Here is an 18,866-nt window from a genome sequence, read left to right as displayed (position 1 = left end):
TTTGCATTCATCCGTGAAATGGAGAGAGTTTGTCTTGCAAGCAACAATGCATGAAGGATATACGAAAAGGCTGTTTTCAGAGAATGGAATCTGGACATACAGTTTTGAAAGAATGTTGTGGTATTACAGGGGATTTTTAAAATCTGCAAGCAGCATTACTTATTATTTTAATGCGTGCACGATATAGCTTTGTCAAGAGTCTTTTTGCGGCGTTCTTTACGCCATATCAATTCTGCTATTTTATTGCATTCATCGTATTTTGATATTTTAGGCGTATTATTATTATTATTATTTGGAATTTATGTTGACAGCAGGTTGAAAGCCCATTTAAAAAAAATAAATGATTTAATTATGTTGCTGTGCGAAGATTCCATTGCTGTTAAATAAATCCATTTTGCTTGCAAAGTCGGAGGTGATTATTCCGTGCAGTGGTATTTGGTGTACCGTGGGTTTTAAAGGTGAAAGCTGGCGACGGTTCATTGGTTCCTGTTAATCATTGCCGCTGAAGACTGAATGTAATATTCATCGTGCTTCATTGAAATTTGGTCTTGTATGGTAATGAGCCTGAAGAAATGTATATGATTCCTGCGAGATAAGGGCAGAGGGGGTTTGAGGGAGACACAAGCTAACACTGATTTAGTTAGAGGACACTGGGTTTCTGAAGTGCTGTTATTGTTTATGATCTGCTCCATTTTATGGAAAGCAGTTTAGTGCAGTTGTGCTTTGATGCTAATTGGCGCATGCGTTCTTCCGGACTGTGTGCTTATGACAGGAAGGCCCGCAGTAAATACCCAACTGTTTCAGGAAATTAAAACCAAAGACTTAGGCAGCAGAAAAAAACAGACCTAGATGGAGTAGCCTAATTTTCATTACCAAAGTATAAAAAGGCATTTTACTCTAAGTCGTTTGAAATAGCTCTATATAACAGTCTTGTAATAGATTGAAGGATAACGAATTAATCACAAGATATCATTATGGTTTGCAGCTATGATGTTTCGCCCTTTTAATGTCAGAATACAGGGACTCACATCCTGTTTTGACAGAATTGTTTTTTTCTGTTAGGACTGGAAATTAAGGTGCATCAGTGATGTAGAAATTGACAAAGAGCGATGTCCTGCTCATTGGCATGAGTTAATTGGATGACAAATGTGAAATATGATAATTGTAGTATATTTAAGTAATAGGCTGCACACTGACTCTCATTTTCTCCTAGGTGAAGCTGTGCATCTGGCCAGAGATTTCGGTTATGTATGTGAGACTGAGTTTCCAGCCAAGGCGATGGCTGAATACGTGAACCGACAGCATTCCGACCCAAACGAACAAGTCCAAAGAAAAAACATGTTATTGGCATCGAAGTAAGTGCTAATCTCACTTTATCAACGTCAAAGACAATTTCACTGTTTACGACTGCGTTTTTTTGTCAAGGTGAACAAGTTAATTGTGGTGGTTCACACAGCATTTAAGTTTGCTTTAGGCTGCTGTCAAATGGTTTACATGTGCTCATATTCATGCAGCTACTACCTAATAAATAAGATTGCCTAAAAACGGCTCACTTGGAGTTTAATTCTTGGAATAGTTTCCTGGAATATACCACAACATGGAAATAGCCTACACGAAATTGTTATCAAAGTTTGAAGACTGACATCCTATTATTTTCCCAGCCAATAAATGAGCATCGTTTACAAGATTTTTTTAGATTTCGAAAAGCTTCAAACCAAATAGATACACCATCCCCGATTTAAACTATTACATAAAGAATAAAGCGACACTCTTCTGCAAAAGTCCTGGAAGTTAAAAGGTCTGATCCAATTCACATGGCTGACGTTTCTCTGACGTATATGAGATACTCAGCATTGAACTTGAATTGTCCATCCCTCTGATCCTTCACTGCCCAAACCAGCTGCTGTCAAAAGGAATATGTGTCTTGTTGATTATGGGACGCATAAGGAGCACATAGTGTTACTAAAACATTTCTGACTTCATACCTTCAGCTGTAATTAGCTTCACCCTGACACGCATCCTGCATTGTGTCTCCTTTTAGACAAATCTGCAAAGAATTCACGGACCTGCTCTCGCAAGACCGCTCGCCCCTGGGGAATTCACGTCCACAACCCATTCTCGAGCCCGGGATACAGAGCTGTTTGACCCACTTCAGTCTTATTTCTCACGGATTCGGGACTCCTGCCATGTGCGCGGCCCTCACGGCGCTGCAGAACTATCTGACGGAGGCCATTAAAGCCATGGACAAAATGTACTTGAACAACAACCCCAACAGCCACAACGAGACGGGCTCTAAAGCGGGAGACAAAGATGAGAAACACAGAAAGTGATGTTCAACCACCACACGGCAATTAAAGTGGAAAATGCATAGATCGAGCACACTAGTGAACAAGACGAGTCATTGACGCGACTCCACCTCCTGATCTTGACATTTTGAACGCGTTTCATTTTTTTAAACAATATAAAACAGTTCACCTTGGGATTCGTTGGAAAAAGCATTTCTCTAAATCAAAATAAAATGACAAAATCCGAGTGGCAATGAGAGGAGTAGCCTATGTGTCGGCCACAACAGAACTTTCTTAAGAACTCATTTTCTTATGAGTTCAGTGGACTGAAATCCCGCATTGTCCCTTCAATATCCCATTTACGATTGTAGCCATGTGACAGGAAGCTGAAGAGGATGATTTTTTATCAGTATTGTGAATAATAAACTTGGAAAAAAAACACAAAAAGGAATCCACAGCTCCATGCCATGACTTCAAGTTCGCTCTGATCGACCAACTTGAACTTTGAATTTCAACACGATTCACGGTTATATGAGGGAATCTGTGTTCATGTATGTATATATTTATTTATGTGTAATTTAATGGGAATTGTAAATATGGTACGTCTGTTAAAATTCCTTTTTTATTTATCTGGTGCCTCCTGTTTTAGTGGGTTTGAATATTCGCTTAGTTCTTCATGTGGTTTTATGGTTCTTAGAAAACAGAAGTTTGGGGTATTCTTCTCTGGGATATTTCAATTCAGCCCTCTTGTAGCATGTTGAGGCGACACTGAAGCAAGTGAACAAATTGAAATAAATAAACATCAACTTCTCTATATATTATTATTATTATGCCATTCCGTTTTAGAACGAAAAAGGTCATTACAGAGACCCTTACGATGCTAGTTTTGTGTTTCTATCTTGTTTTTATACGAGCTTTTTATGTGTTGTGCCAATTACCTCTTGTTCTTCCCTCAAAGCACCACAAGAGCAATAAATGGATATTGTCTTATGATTTTCTTTCGAATAATTTTACAACATTTGGGACCATCTAATACGTTGTATGTCCACTGTCTAAATTGGAGGCGGTTTTATCTGTATTGTATCAACCTGTGCTGGCAATAGCTCCCATGCCTGTCAATGTACTATAGTTCTTTGTTGCCCAGAAAAAAATAAATATTTGATACGCTTCATGTCGATTTTTATTCATTACTTTTTTTATTCGCTGCGTACGTCTCTCTCTCTCTCTCTCTCTCTCTCTCTCTCTCTCTCTCTCTCTCTCTCTCTCTCTTTCTCTCTCTCTCTCTCTCTCTCTCTCTCTCTCTCTATTCAGCACGGTTACTGTAATTGAGTTTAACTCTCCCTTGACGATTGCTCCATGCAATAAGCAGTTGAACCCATTGTTTCCCTCAAGTATAATATAAAAACTTACTTTCAACTCTTAGTTCAGAGCACAGGATCATTCAAATATGGCAGGGAGCTTTTTGCCAAGCCAAATGACACAGAAAACAATGAATTCTCTTTCGTGTTTGAAGTGAATGTGTGTAGTTTAGCCTTCAAGCAAGAGCGCTCTTTAAAATCAGTGAGATGTAGAATCCAGCTGAAGGTTAGTGCAGTTGCTTTTCCCATGCCTTTATTTGTAGTCGGCACCTTACGTTTTCGGATACACTGTCAGCCAGGTCGAGCCACACTTTAATGTCATTATAATGCATATCACCAGTTGAGGTTTCCTTTACAGGAAATTGTATAGCCACCCCACCTCAGCGTTAAACAAGCATTGCCATGTTTTTACTTATATATTTTTCTTGAATAACATTAAGTGGAAATAAATGTAGATAATGCCGTGTATGAACACGTATGATTATTTTGTGCATTGCATAACTCGGATCAAAATAGTTTCATTGCTTATTGATAGCACGCGCCTTAAATCAATCTCCACTGAAGCGCACTGGGTTTGCTGGCTGTATACCGCATGCATGAACAGACGACGTCACAGCTTTAAAGGTCTTCTTGCACAATATTTTCACCATTGTGGCCATTCTTTTTTGTTGTTGCTGAAACAGTCTGTTCGATTTAGATGCAGTTGTTTTCAAATAGCATGAACGAAGCCTAACTGTACATGTCCGTGGCATAATTGCAATGCACAGTGCAGCAGCAGGTGAAGCAAGGCATTGTCTGTCAAGACTGTTTTTGTTGGCTGCTTCTCAGATTGTGTGTGGGATTCTAACCTCGGGCACAATAGCTCTCTCAGAAAGAAGGATACCCGGTTGCTCCTCCTGTGCAAGCACTGAAAAAGTGCATGAATAGTCATTTTAAGAAAAAACAACCATGTTAAAAAGTATTAATTAGAATAAGGAATTCCTCCACATGTCTGTATCATTAACGTTTTTTTCAAATGTATTAGAGGTTTATATTTTTTTTTGAGCGGTACGAAACCATTTGGAACAGCAGCATATTTATAAATATCTGAAAACATATCACTCTTATTTAAATCAACATACACAATTAATTGTAATTGTGAAAACTTTAGCTATTAAAAAAATGAAATTGACAAGTGAAATTTAATAACAGGATGAATTCTGTATTTTTACTCCATAACCGCATTAGTTATGTTAATGACACATTATTTCTGTGTAATAATTAACACGGGTTTTAGTGAATGATTGGCGATTTGGAGACACAATTGTGCATAATCTTACATGGCCGCCTGTAAATAGAAATCTCTCTCTCTCTCTCTCTCTCTCTCTCTCTCTCTCTCTCTCTCTCTCTCTCTCTCTCTCTCTCTCTCGCTCTCTCTCTCTCTCTCTCTCTCTTTCTCACGCACGCACGCACGCACGCACGCACGCACGCACGCACGCACGCACACACACACACACACACACACACACACAGGCACACTGTAATATTTGAATTTGATGTAAAGAGCGATATTACGATTTTATTTAAAAAATAATCTGATAATATAGTAGCTCTGTTGTTTTCCGCAAATAACGAATATGTTTTGTGACTGACACGTCTCTCGAGCAGTAGCTTTTTTATTTTATGCAGACATAATGTGGCTAATAGGCACTCTGTTGAGAAAACAGCATCAGAATGTTTACATTGTTTTGTCAGATAAATAGGTTTATGGTAACATATACATTAAATGATTTCATTCATGATCCACATATATTTTAATATGGTTAAAACAACATAATTACTTTAAATTACACCAACAAAGGTATTTTAAGGATTACAGGCCTAAAGCAAAATGAATATAATCGAATGTTACCACTTACAAAAACATTGTTTACGAAAAACAAATGATAACAAATGAACAAGAATATCAAGGAAACATGTCCCTTTGATTTTAAAATTATAAGGTTATAGTATGAGCAGTATTCTCTCACTCTATTGTAGCGAAGTAATGTTTTAGGAAGGAAATGCTTAAAGTGTCTCTCATCACAACTGATCCCACCCGACTAAACAGAGCTGGACTCCTTAATGTCCCATCAAATTACCCGTGATTATTTGAGGCACAAGGTAATCGATTAGATAACATTAAGTGACTTTAAATAAACAAATGATCTTAAACAGGTGGACTTTGAACACAGAAGGTTCGGAAGACGGAAGAGTAAAAAAATAAAAAGGTTTTAACGTTTCATCTTCCATGTCGCATAACTTACCCTTCCAATGTCAGATACTTGCTGTTTGTTTTTCATTCATGAATATGACGCAAACTTATACAGCCTGACCTCCAAGGTCTTACACATAGCATCTTCGTGTGCGCCCCAAAATAAAGAGTTCACGTCTGTGTTATGTTTCGCCTTTTTCTCGAAATAGTTGATATTCTAGTTTGTGCTTCCCTCTCTCTCTTTCTCCTCTCATTCTCTGAAGCCAGCCGGGGGGAGTGTCGCCGCGGGGCAAACATATGCTTCTTTCCAGTGCACTAATCCAAATTCAGCGTGCAGGAATAATTGCTGGAGTGGCCGTGCTTTCGCAGGGCTTTGTCCCGCTCTGGCTCCCGTCAGCCAGGCACACGCCATTTCAATCAACTGCTTTTGAGCGCTGTCTCTTTTTATCAAACATCAGTATCTCGCCAATGATGCGAACACGTAACGAAACAATTCACGTTTCAACGACAGCATGCACATCCTCGATGTGGACCCCTATCGAATGATTACTCAAGTGTTTTTTTTTCTATCAGAGACAGTACAACAAATAAAGAAACTGGATAACATCCACCGGTGGCGTTTAAGTAAGGTAAAGGTTGGCGTTTGTATAAAGCATCAAAGCAATCCAGAAATTATTTGCATTAAAAGCTATTCTGAATAATTTGACATATGATATAAAAATATTTGGATACAAGATTATTTGATATATTGTCACGGTCGTGTAAACCGTGTTCCTACAACGCTCGAAAATATTTTGGGGTTTTGTAAACATCTTCACAACTTTGTAAAGGGACAGCTATCCTTAGTCATCAAGAAATGATCTGCTCCTCTGGGATTGCCTGATGTGGTGCATATAAATGTAAACAATTTACCATCAAGGCACATTATGAAAAAAAACAGTCAATGGTGCTCTGAACTCCACAAAATAATGACGCATTTCAAAGGACTTACTGAAGGTTATATAAACACCATCCAATATGTAAAAAGATAGTGAAGGACAGAGCTGTGCAATGATCACAGATCGAACGCAGAATTAGGTAAATCTTTGACGAATATTTTATACTGTAAAGTTTGAAACGGAAAAGTCTTACTGGCTTTTAGTTGTAAACTAAACTAATAGGCACTGTTAATTCCACACAGTATTGTTACACATTTTAAGTAACAACGCAGCGATTGCCATGTTATTGTTGTTGTTGTTGTTAATATTCACGATATATTAACAGTACCACTATTATATAGACAGCAGATAGGAGAGGAAATTCTATATTAGTTAGTTTACTCAAAATTGTAGCAACATGTTTGTCTTCAGATGGCCATTTCAACACCACACTGTGAAAACTCAATTTTAGTTGCTTTTGTCCTTAACGAATTACAACGAAGATAATGATGGATGTGAAGCCCTTTTTCAAGTTCTTTAACTTTGTGGTAACCTTACTTTTCTGTAGACGTCAAAGATGAAAATGTTTTAGAGTAAAAGGGTCCATTTGTTTGGAAATCGCATGCTTTCGCGGAAAATGGATTGAGAAGAGGGAGAAAGATGGAGACTGAATTAATAGACGTGATAATTTCACACTAAAGAAGAACACTATTTCATGTGGCTCTATCTGTCGCATCAGAGAGCAGCTGTGCTGTTATGATGAAGTTTGATGATGATGGTCTGAATTTTCCTCCAGGCGACTCATAGCTGCAGGCAGCGCCAGTGCCCGACCCTGATAAACGACTTAAACACACACACAGACTCGCCAGATCGCTTGTGTCCCTCTCTTCATTTTTCACAATACACAATACTATTATCACACACTTAGGCTTATATTTCGCATTTAGCGGAAATATTTATTTATTTTTACAAAACATCAGAGCGGATGTAGCTAATACAAATGTGAATTAATTTTAATTTGGGAATGAAAAAAAATTCTACACAAATGTGAGAGTTTGAACATTCTGAAAAAGCCGATTTATTTTTAACTGATTGGGTCAAAAAATGACAAACCTAACCTTTGGGTTAAATTAACCCAGAAATTGTTTATATCTGACTCAACCACGCGGGTTACAACAATCCAGCATTTTGGGCAGAAACAAACCAGCATAGGTTAATCTATGAAGTAGTAATTTACTGAATTAGGCTACTGAAGTAATTTTAAAGCTCTTTCACTTCTGAAAACAGAGAAAAGTTACCATTCAACATTTATTCTACATTTTAGTTTGTACACTGTTACGAACATACGTATAGAAATATGTTACGAACATACATAATAAATATTTATTAGGACAAGACACCAGAAAGTATGCTACACAATAATTATGAGTAGTCCATGTAACGAAATATGCCATATGCAAAAAAGAAAATCGGACCGACTAAAAGAACTTGGCAAACGTTTTTAAAAAATACAATATTAAAATGCGTTATTTTTTATTTTGTAGCATGTTTTTGTGTATGTTAAAACATAAATCATTTCATAATGTAATCTACTAATCATACAGTGTTTTAAACATGCAATGCCTGTGTATCCTGCTGCCCACTTGGCAAGACTGCGGTCAGCAGTGTCCTCCTATTTTGTCTGCTCCTTAAGAGTGCCACCATTTATCCATGTTTGGCTGTTTTGTCAAAACACCAAACTGTGAATGAAATGCCTTTGGGAATTGTTTTAGCTTTGCTGGTTTCCTTCCCCTTTACTGTTTAATTGACCCTGGCCATGCACAATTGGCAACAACATGGATTGTGATATAATTCTCCTCTCCTCTCCTCTCCTCTCCTCTCCTCTCCTCTCCTCTCCTCTCCTCTCCTCTCCTCTCCTCTCCTCTCCTCTCCTCTCCTCTCCTCTCCTCTCCTCTCCTCTCCTCTCCTCAGCCTAACAGCTTTATCTCTTGGATGTGATATCTAAGGGGAAAGGACAGTGGACTGCCTGTTGGATTTTGAGCCTCTTAGGATCCCTCAATAGAAAAATAGTATTCATGATATTTCAATATAATGTACTGTTATTTTGAAATACTAGCGATTTCAAATTAATTTTCATTCTTGCCGTTTTGCCAGAACTCTTTTAGGGTATGAACAGAATTTACAAGAAACAATCCAGAATCGATGAAGGTTTCCCATCTAACTGACGCTGCATATTTTCATTGCATCATCTTCAAACTGTGAGACATTATGCCTGATCAGGGTATGAACTAAGAGAAAAACTGTGTGAAGAGTCATTGTAGTGTGAGATCAGCCAGATTTGGGTTAAGTCTATTTGATCAGATATTATTATCAGATTGATTTATGTCTGCAGGACATTTTCAGCATATGTCACTTGTTAAAACATGCAGTCTAATAAATAAAGTTGGAATTTCCTTTTTAGCACCCACCTGCTTAAAGTACCAATCAAACAAGATGCATGATGCTTAATATTGGAGTAATAAATTAGTTATGAATTGTACCAACATAACTAAAATTGTATTGAAAAAACATCCATATAAATATAAGAGCATAAAAAAGCTGAAAAAGCAAAAGCATTTGACTAACAGTACATGTTCTATGTTTTATGGGAAAGTGACTGACCAAGAATGCAAGCGTTTGATACATGCTTTAGGTTTGTGAGAGTTTGGTTATGACACTCGATTCAATGAGCCTCTGTTTAGACTCACTTCCAGAGAGCTTCATTGGTCGAGTGTTTGAAATCAAACACAGAATAAATATCTCATCCTTTACTTCTGGTGGCCTATCACCAAAAACGGTGTGTTTAACACAAGTTTCATTAAAAGAGTCCATTTACTTTTATGGAAGAAAGAAAAGAGAGCCTGAGGCAAGAGAGCAAAAAAGAGAACAACAAAAGAAAAAAGAAAAGAGAACAACAGAGAACGAAAGAGAGATGGGGAAAACTCATTGATAATTAAGTGTTGGTTACTTTCTGGGTGAGGTGTTGCTGTACTTTGCTTCCCAATCCAACAGCTGTCTGTGTCTTCTGTTTGTATGGCTATCACACACACTGTCTAATAGGCTTCAATTAGAGCGACGGGAGCTGGGGTTAATTATGACTTAACACATTTGATTGAGTGGATCAGATCAGCAGCGATGGGGACTCAAGGGGATAGGGACTCATTTGTTAGCTTCTATTTGTGTCCTCGTTTCACAATGTTAAAAAACAGTGTAAAAACAAATATCTCCAACCTATCGCAGATGGTGTCAGGGACATTTGCGTGTTACATTCAATCCATGCGCTTTGCATGTGCATAACTGCACGCACCTGCCCGTGTTGACTATCATAATGTAATGGGATATACTGTATGTGAGATCAACAGTCGAACTCTGCAGAGCTTGTGCGTTTAACTGAGAAAAAGACGGTTCAACTTTGAGGAGGTAGGCTAACCATTCCAATGGAAGCCAGAATTATTGGATGATTTTGGAAAATATTTCTGGCTGCCGAAAGATTCCGCCACTTCCCTCGGGACAGCATCACGGCTGTTTCGCTCTCCAAGTAGACTTGAAGGTTAAAGTCATCATTCAGTCACACAAAAGCAAATTCTAACTTACAGCCCAAAGACACAAAATCAAGGAACCATCACTGAGCAGTAAATATTTATAGTTGTAGACTTGAAAGAGTGGGAGGAAAAGAAGAACATACTGTATAAAAGATTGAAAAAGGGCGACAGACAAGTGAATGATTTATGCCAGGCGAATTGATCGTTATCCCAAATAAGCGCTTTCCTCCCACTGTTGAGCAGATCCACATAATATAAGTAAGTTGGGAATGAAGCTTTTGACAGGCTGCTAATGAATCGCTGTAGGCCCATCTGCCTCAATGCAAACAGAAATGTGGTAGGATCTCTTGAACTGTTACCACTGTCACTGTAAACAATAATTGTCAAACATATTTACTCGCAATCATTTTAGCAGATGTCACGCTTTTTGTTTCCGCCTGGCTTTTGTATCTCTCCTTCACAGACATGCCACACGGCCTAAATGCACTTGAATATTGAGCAGGTATTTGCCGAGATGCTCTAGGGCACGAGGTTGTGAGGGGGAGAGAGAGGTTAAGAATGGAGGGAAAGGGAGAGAGAAGAAGATTATCTGGGCCCCTCATCAGGAGAGCAGCCCACTCCCTAGTCACGATGCCTGGAGGCCTAGGGGGCAGCCCTGCCTCGCAGTCATGCACCTCTTTATCACCCTAATCTGTTAATTGTGGAAGCTCAATTGGCACATGGTGGCTTTTTATTACAGCCTACCCGCATTAACCAGACGGAGAATGCGCTAGAGTCTGTGCAGCCCGCGTTCTCCGAACCCCTCCTTGTTTCTCTCTCTCTCTCTCTCTCTCTTTGGTCTCTGCCCTTAATGTCAGCTTTAGTAAAAGGGGTCGGCCCAAAAGGTTAGCCTTGTGACTGCGTACAACTGATCACTTATCTGGTGTTGCTTTATTCCATCTCCCTCTTGCTCTCCTTCTTTCTTGTGGCATGAAACAAAAGCGGGCAGGCTGCTGATTTTTGTGTTTATGTGTTAACCACATGGAGAGGGCCGTCTGTTTCTAATTGCTCTTTTTTTCCAGACTGTATGTCTTTATTTCTTTCTATGTGATGTTCAGCATCTTTCCTTTACGAGTGATTTGTCTGACAAAAGTGAATAAGCACACAGTTAGATGTGTCCAGGTGTTATGTGAAAAATAAGTGCAAGTAACATATACCTTGTATATATTTTGTAGGGTTGGCTAAATATATGCTTACAAAGCAGAAGAGCTCAGTTTATATGAATTTCCTGTTGAAACAGGAAATCGGGTAGGAGGTAACCAAGTCCTTTTTTCTTTATTAATTAGCCCATAGGTAGAGTTTTACTTATGTGCTGGATGGAGGGGCGCTTTTTTATTTAAGCACAGACAGAAGAAGCCCACAGGCGTACAGCGTGCAAATACCAAAGTGGGAACAAAAAACAACCAACAACAAAAAAAACAATGTTTGTTTGATAATCTATGCAAAATGTTCAGTTGGTTAGTATCTTTACAACAGACAATTACCAATATCCAAAGAATAAACAACATTTTGGATAAGTTTGCAAGAGCCAAGTATTGTCCTACTTGATAGAAAGATTCAAAACGAGAAGAAGAGGCATTTTATGAGACAAAAATAATAGTCATCAATATTTTCCCAATGTATTTCTGAAACTGTAATTTAAGTTAAAAGTGAATTCTGTCTATAAAGCTATACTTGCAAAGTCCCTGAATGTAGGATGTATACAGCTAACATACGTTAGCAAAATGAATGAGAACAAAGAGTATTAAAGCAAACCCATGTGTTTAACATGGGAAAATATAAGCAGTCAAATTTAAACAGCCCCAAAGCAATATCAGTCCTGTTCAATGTTATTCAAATCAGAGAAATATTTTAATGTACTTTCATGGGAAAAATTATGTTTTTCTCACATAGAATCGTAAGAATTCAAATAAAAATGAATTTAGTGAATTTTCATACATTTCCTTACATATCTGACATAGGTGAACTAAAAAGTCTGAAAAAAACTCATATAGCATGGCAAAAAGTTTGCCTAAATAATGACATTTTGAATTTTCCTGTGTATTAATTTTTAAATAATCAATATGTAGAATGTGTTGTGTAAATTTGTTGCATTTCCGTTTAGCCGAGTAACGGTTCTTCTGCTGGTAACCAGGGCTCGACTGGGAAGAAAAATCGGCCCTGGCATTTTTAGGCCCGCATCGGCCCTCCACCGAATCTGTCGATGGGGGGGGGGGGGGGGATGGGGGGTGCATACGTGTCTCTTGCATTCGCATTGCGTGCATTCGCATTTATAGTACGTCTGTCTAAGTGGCCAATGCCTCCGTTACGGCCCCATACGGTAGCGGCAAACAGCGTCCATTACGGCCCCATACGTTAGCGGCCAACGGGAAAACGCCCGGTACGCCAGATACATTTAAATTGCTATCTAATGTAATTTACTTGTTATTTATTTTGCTTGTTATCAGAAATAACCTGCAGGGACTCTATTCTTTGTGGGGGTATATCGGAAGTTACACTTGGGCCATGAAAGCGTGCATGCGCATTAACGTTCGTTTATGATGTTGTTTTGAAACTGTCTATGACACATACCCTGTTTTGTCAGATTAAGCTATATTCTGGTGCCAATTGTGCCCAAACTATAGTCAAACAGATGAAATATACTGTACATGTATTGGACAGATAGCAAACCGTAAGACAAATGTTTGTATATCATAATTCTTGACTGTAGAAATCAAGCTGTCTTTGAAATATATACTTTACCCTAGTGATCTTAATAAAAAAAACTGTTGGGTTAAACTGAAAGTGCAGGCCACCCAAAAATGTAGTATGGCAACTTGGTGACAGCAGAACAGAGTGAGCGATTTATGACAGGCCATTAACGGCTGCTGTTCTCAGTCACTGCAACACAGGTGTTTAACTAATTGACTCTCAAACCACCATATGAGAGCACTTTCTCGACTCTTATGAACGTGTACACACACACGCACGCACGCACGCACGCACGCACGCAGGCAGGCTATAGCAGGCATGCACGCACATACATATATATTTCTTCGTGTTCATCAGAACAAAGACATTTATACAGGTTTGAAACAACTTGAAGTTGAGTAAATGATGACAGAATTTTCATTTTTGGGCGAACTATACATTCTGTCTGCATGTTATGGTATTATTGAAAATTGTTCTGGTATATTGTAATTTTAAGTTTCCAGTGGAGATAATATTTAAAATAATAAACTTCAATTAAATGCTATACTACAATTGAACGATTTACAGTTTCTAATCCAACACAGTATTTTTTTCAGTTACTGTAAGTTTCATCAATGTATATTGCATACAGAAAAAAAAACTTGCAATAATGCCATGCATTTCAATACCATCACTGTCTTTATATTATTTATTAATGTATTACTATTTATTTTAAATCATAATGTGTGTAAAGCTGCTTTGCAACAATGAAAATTGTGAAAAGCGGTATGTAAATAAAATCGAATGGAATTGATTAAATTACCATGTTATTACCATTGCTTTGCTTTGATTTGTCTTTCTAGAAAAATAAAAAAATCCAATTATGGAATTCTAAATAAGTATCATATAAATGCAATGACACATGGATCTCAGTATCATATAGTGAATATCATACGTGGATCTCAGTACCATCTAGTTCAAATCAAAGTACTTTGGTGTGTACGACTGAACCAACACAGTACATTTTTTGTAGTGGTGTGCCCACCACTACTTCAGTGGTGATACTGACATACTGTATGTCCTCTGGGGTACTGTAATATTCATCAACGTAGAATGAGGCTAAGAAAAAAATCATGTGAATACACACCTACTTCATCAGAAAGTTTGCGTGAGAATGGGTGTGCAACCTGAATTTACACCCAAACAATTGTTTTAAAAATCTGTGTTTTAAAATGCACACTCAATATTTCTTTCACACTGTCAGTATATCAGTGTGTTTGTCTCAGCTGAGTCAGAACTCTGGGTTCCCTTTCTGTCGGTCTCTCGACGTTGTGTCGAACCGACAGAATGGGGTTTGTCTTGAGAACCTATCATCTTCTGAGTATTTAGAAAAGGCCAATGAAAATTGGCGAATGAAATTTGCATGCCGGGCTCCTCCCCGGATGTCCGGGTATAAGAGGGAAGCCGGCGTGCTCATTCATTCACCTTTTGTTCTTCAGAGCCTACGCATCTGTTGAGCTTCTCTAAGATCTTGGTGATCATTCTTTCTGCTGGAATCTACGAGGTGGACAGCGGACATCCCTTCCTGCAGTGACTCTCCCCTGGGCGTCTCGGCAGTTCCGGAGGTGTTCGAGCAAATTTCCTTTTCTAAAAGAGCAAATTTCTCCAGCGTGGCTTGTGACGCTGTTCTCATGGGTGCAACACACTCATCGAGGAGGGGGACGTGCTTCCAGTACGCTGGGGCAGACGTTGTGGATACTTCCTGCCCGCACTGCGGGCGGTGACGATTCAGACGTTGCGTCACAGGTGGCTGTGTTCCCACGGGACTCAGCCACCACCTCGTTTGCTCCCCGTTCCGTGGCGGCAGGACTACGGCCCTGCCGTCCGCTATGGCAAGCAGCGAGGGTGATATGAGGATTACTGTGAGCGATAATCTGCCAGCCACGGCTAACGGACCGTTCACACCTCGTCTCGCTCGTCTGACCGTTCCCCAAAAAAGACAGTCCGCCGTCTTTTTCCTCAATCACGTATTCGGACACGATGCGTGATGATGAGATTTCTCTTGCAGCATCGGGGGGTGACGTACTGCCATCCGACTCCGACGATTCTTCGGGCTCCCTCCCTCGGGGGGTCGAGCCTAGGAAAAAGCGGATGTCGAGATGTCGGCCATGCTTTCCCGGGCCGCCGTGAGTGTTGGGTTGCAGTGCCTGCACTGCCTCTCCCGGCGCTCGCAGCTGGCTACATGGCGCCTCGGGTTTGAGCGCGGCTCCAAGCCGCGCCCGCCCCCAGTGTCGTGTTTACCGGAATTGCATGAGGAACTTTGTAAGACCTGGAACGCCCCTTCCCGGCACGTTTCACATCAAACAAAGTTCTGTCACCCTCTCTTCCCTCGAGGTTGAGACGGCTGGAGGATACGTCGGGTCCCCCAGGTGGAGTATGCCGCCGCGGTGCACTCGTGCCTGTAGGTGGCGGCCACCTGGGGGGGCTCGACCTAGACTCCCGTCCAAAGCATGTGGTGTCTCGGCATCTCAGGTTTTGAGAGCTTACATTGCGGCGGACCAAGCTGCCTCCTCTCTCCACGCTATGGCTCCTGCCAGGCCAGGGCGTTGAGAGAGCTCCACGAGGGTAAGACCGACCCAGCGCTTATGCAGGATCTCCGCGCCGCCACCGACCTCGCTCTACGGGCGACCAAGGTGACCACGCGGGCCCTGGGTCGGACGATGTCCACACTTGTGGTCCATGAGAAACTCCTCTGGCCAATCCTTGCGCAGATGAGTAACGCTGAGAAGGTCCGCTTTCTCGACGTACCCGTCTCGCAAGGGGGGCTGGTTGGTGTTACTGTCGAGCCGCAGCGGCCCCGCTCACCCCCCGCCCATCGGGGGGGGCGCGAGACCCGCACGCGGCCTCCCCGGAGGGTTCTCGACAGTAAGAAGCAGTCCTCCGTGCCGCAACTCGGCTGCCTCGGCCGTCGAGTCCTGTGCACTGTCTGCTTCCCAGCAGCCCTGGTCCTCTTCGACGCCCTTCAGCTCTGGAACGGCCCCCCTGGAGGAGCAGCGAAGAGGAGACCATCGCCCCATCAGCAGCCGCGGCGAAGCGGCTGTCATAGGAAGACCTCAGGGGGATCGAGGCTACCATTGGGCCCGACCCCAGCCACATCGCTGGGAAGTCGGATAGGGACGGATCCTGCCCCGTCTGTCCATCTGCTGGCCCCCTCCGGGGACAGTCAGACAGTGCGTTGAGCTGCGCAGTCGACAGGCAGGAAAAACAGCAGAGCCGATCTCCTCCCTGGGGGACCTCCCCCGGCAAGGAATCCGTACTGCTAGCCATCGAAACGATGAAAAAGATCGTACCTTAGTCTCTGTCTCATTCTGGGAGCCTGTCTGGCTTCCCAGGCCCGTCTCACCAGCCGAGATCACCAGCGGGTTTTACAGCCTGTACTTCATTGTCCCCAAGAAAGGCGGGGGGTTGCGCCCTATCTTGGGTCTGTGTGTTCTGAACAGGCACCTACACAGTAGCTGCCTTTCAGGTTGATCACGCAGAAGCGCATCCTGACGTCCGTCAGGTGTCAGGACTGGTTCATGGCAATCGACCTGAAGGACGCGTACTTCATGTCTCGATCCTCCCTCGACATCGGCCGTTCCGACGGTTCGTGTTCGAGGGACGGGCATATCAGTACAGGGTCCTCCCCTTCGGTCTGTCCCTGTCTCCACGAGTCTTTACGAAGGTCGTGGAAGCCGCCCTCCTTCCCCTTAGGGAAGGAGGTGTGCGGGTACTAAACTATCTCGACGACTGGCTCAAGTTTGGCACACTCTTGAGATCGGTTGTGTACACACAAGGACCTGGTGCTCCGGCACCTAGATCGGTGGGGCTACAGGTCAACTGAGAAAAGAGCAAGCTCTCCCCGGTGCAGAGCATCCTCTTTCTCTGTATGGAACTCGACTCTGTCCTCACGAGCGGCCCCGCTCACCCCCCGGTGGGGGGCGCGAGACCCGCGACGAGGAAGCCCGCACCCTCGCGGCCTCCCAGAGGCAGCGCGACTGTCTAGCGCGCCCGATCAGTGTTGAACTGCCTGAAGATCAGACAGTCAGCGGTCCTCCTGTAACAAGAGGCTCCTGGGATACATGGCATCCTCGGCGGGGGTGGTTCCCCCTCAGGTCGATGTACATACGACCGCTCCAACACTGGTTGCAGAGTCAAGTTCCTTGGAGAGCGTGGCACACCGGCAGCAGGCGTATGGTCACACGCTTTTCTGCCGACACACCCTAACCCCCTGGTGCAAGGTTGGGGTGCCGTGTGCAACGGGCAAGCAGTGTCGGGGCGGTGGACGGGCCCCCGTCTGCGTTGGCATTTCAACTGCCTAGAGTTGTTGGTTGTGCTACTTGCATTGAGGAGGCTACTACCTCTCATGCAGGGAAGCACGTGCTGGTCCGGTCGGACAGCACAGCTGCTGTGGCACTCACAGCAGCTAACATGACTCGCCCGACGCCTCCTACTCTGGAGTCAGCAGGTGATCAGCTCCCTGCGAGCCACAAACATCCCAGGTGTCCTGAACCAGACAGCCGATGCGCTCTCTCGTCAGTCGACGCCTCGCGGAGTGGCTACTTTCCCCGCGCAGCTGGCTCATTTGGGGCAGTTCGGCCAGGCACAGGTGGTCCTGTTGCCTCCCCGGACTCCACCCATTGTCCGCTTTGGTACTCCCTGTCCGAGGCTCCCTCGGCACGGATGCCCTTGCGCACAGCTGGCCGCGGGACAAGTGGAAGTACGCTTCCCCCCAGTGAGCTTCATTGCACAGGTCCTGTGCAAGGCCAGGGAAGAGGAGCATCAAGTGGTACTAGTTATGCCCCTTTGGCCTAACCAGGACTGGGTTCTCGGAGCTGAGGCTCTGACAACAACTCCCCCCTAGCCGCTCCCCCTGGTTCCCCAGGGGAAGGGGCACGTTACGGCATCCCAGGCAAAACCTGGCTCCATGTCTGGATGGGACGAGGAGATCCTGAGTGACCCCCCCCCGGCGGTTGGGACGTCACTCAGGCTAGGGCTTCGGCCACTGTGCGGCTATACGCCCATAGGTGGCGCCTCTTCTCGTCCTGGTGCTCTTCTCGGTGAGAAGACCCGCGGAGTTGCTCGGTCGGGTACGAGCTGTCCCGTCCTCAAGAGAGACGGGGGAGTAACCTCTCCCCCTCCACACTGGGAATGTATGTAGCCGCTACGGCCGCTCATCATGACCCAAGTGCTGGGTAGCCTCTGGGACAGCACGACCTGGTCATTAGGTTCCTAAGGGGCGCGAGAGGGTGACCACCTTATCCGCGCCCCGTACCCTCTTGCGACCTAGGTGGCCTTCGAGCCTCTCGGGGTTGCCGCTCTTTCTCAGTCTTGATAAAGATGGCTTTCCGCAGGGCTCTCACCTCCAAGAGGGTAGGGGATCTACAAGCACCCTCCGTGTCCACAGATTGCCTAGAACTCGGGGCCGGGATTCTCACGTTATCTTGAGAGCCCGCCCTGGCTACATGCCCGAGGTTCCCACCACTCTCCCGAGAGACCAGGTGGTGAACCTGCAGGCGCTCCCCACCAGGGAGGAAGACCCAACCTATCCGTGTTGTGTCCAGTACGCGCACGGCGCCTCTACTTGGACCGCACGCAGAGCCCAGAAGCTCTGAGCAGCTCTTTGTCTGTTTCGGGGGTCAGCAGAAGGGAGGGCTGTCTCCAAACAGAGGCTGGCGCACTGGATTGGAGATGCCCTCGTTAGGGCATACCGATCTCTATTCGTCCCTGCCCGTGGGGGTGAG

At 43.4% G+C, this 18,866-nt stretch overlaps 1 protein-coding gene across 4 annotated transcripts in view; it reads left to right on the top strand.

Moving 5' to 3' along the window:
• tfap2a (transcription factor AP-2 alpha) overlaps positions 1-18,866 on the top strand; it is a 37,849-nt gene that overhangs the window by 7,359 nt on the left and 11,624 nt on the right. For 3 of the 4 annotated variants that reach the window (XM_057322869.1, XM_057322870.1, XM_057322871.1), the window contains exons 6-7: positions 1,214-1,355; positions 2,042-3,456. In XM_057322869.1, the coding sequence (XP_057178852.1) occupies positions 1,214-1,355; positions 2,042-2,330 (431 nt within the window). In that variant the 3' untranslated portion in view covers positions 2,331-3,456. Of the gene's footprint in view, positions 1-1,213; positions 1,356-2,041; positions 3,457-18,866 lie in introns of those variants that run through there. The other variant, XM_057322872.1, reaches the window with a different exon arrangement.

This window comes from Triplophysa rosa, linkage group LG23 (assembly GCF_024868665.1).
Source record: "Triplophysa rosa linkage group LG23, Trosa_1v2, whole genome shotgun sequence".
Lineage (NCBI taxonomy): Eukaryota > Metazoa > Chordata > Actinopteri > Cypriniformes > Nemacheilidae > Triplophysa > Triplophysa rosa.
This window is presented reverse-complemented; position numbering and strand designations above follow the sequence as displayed.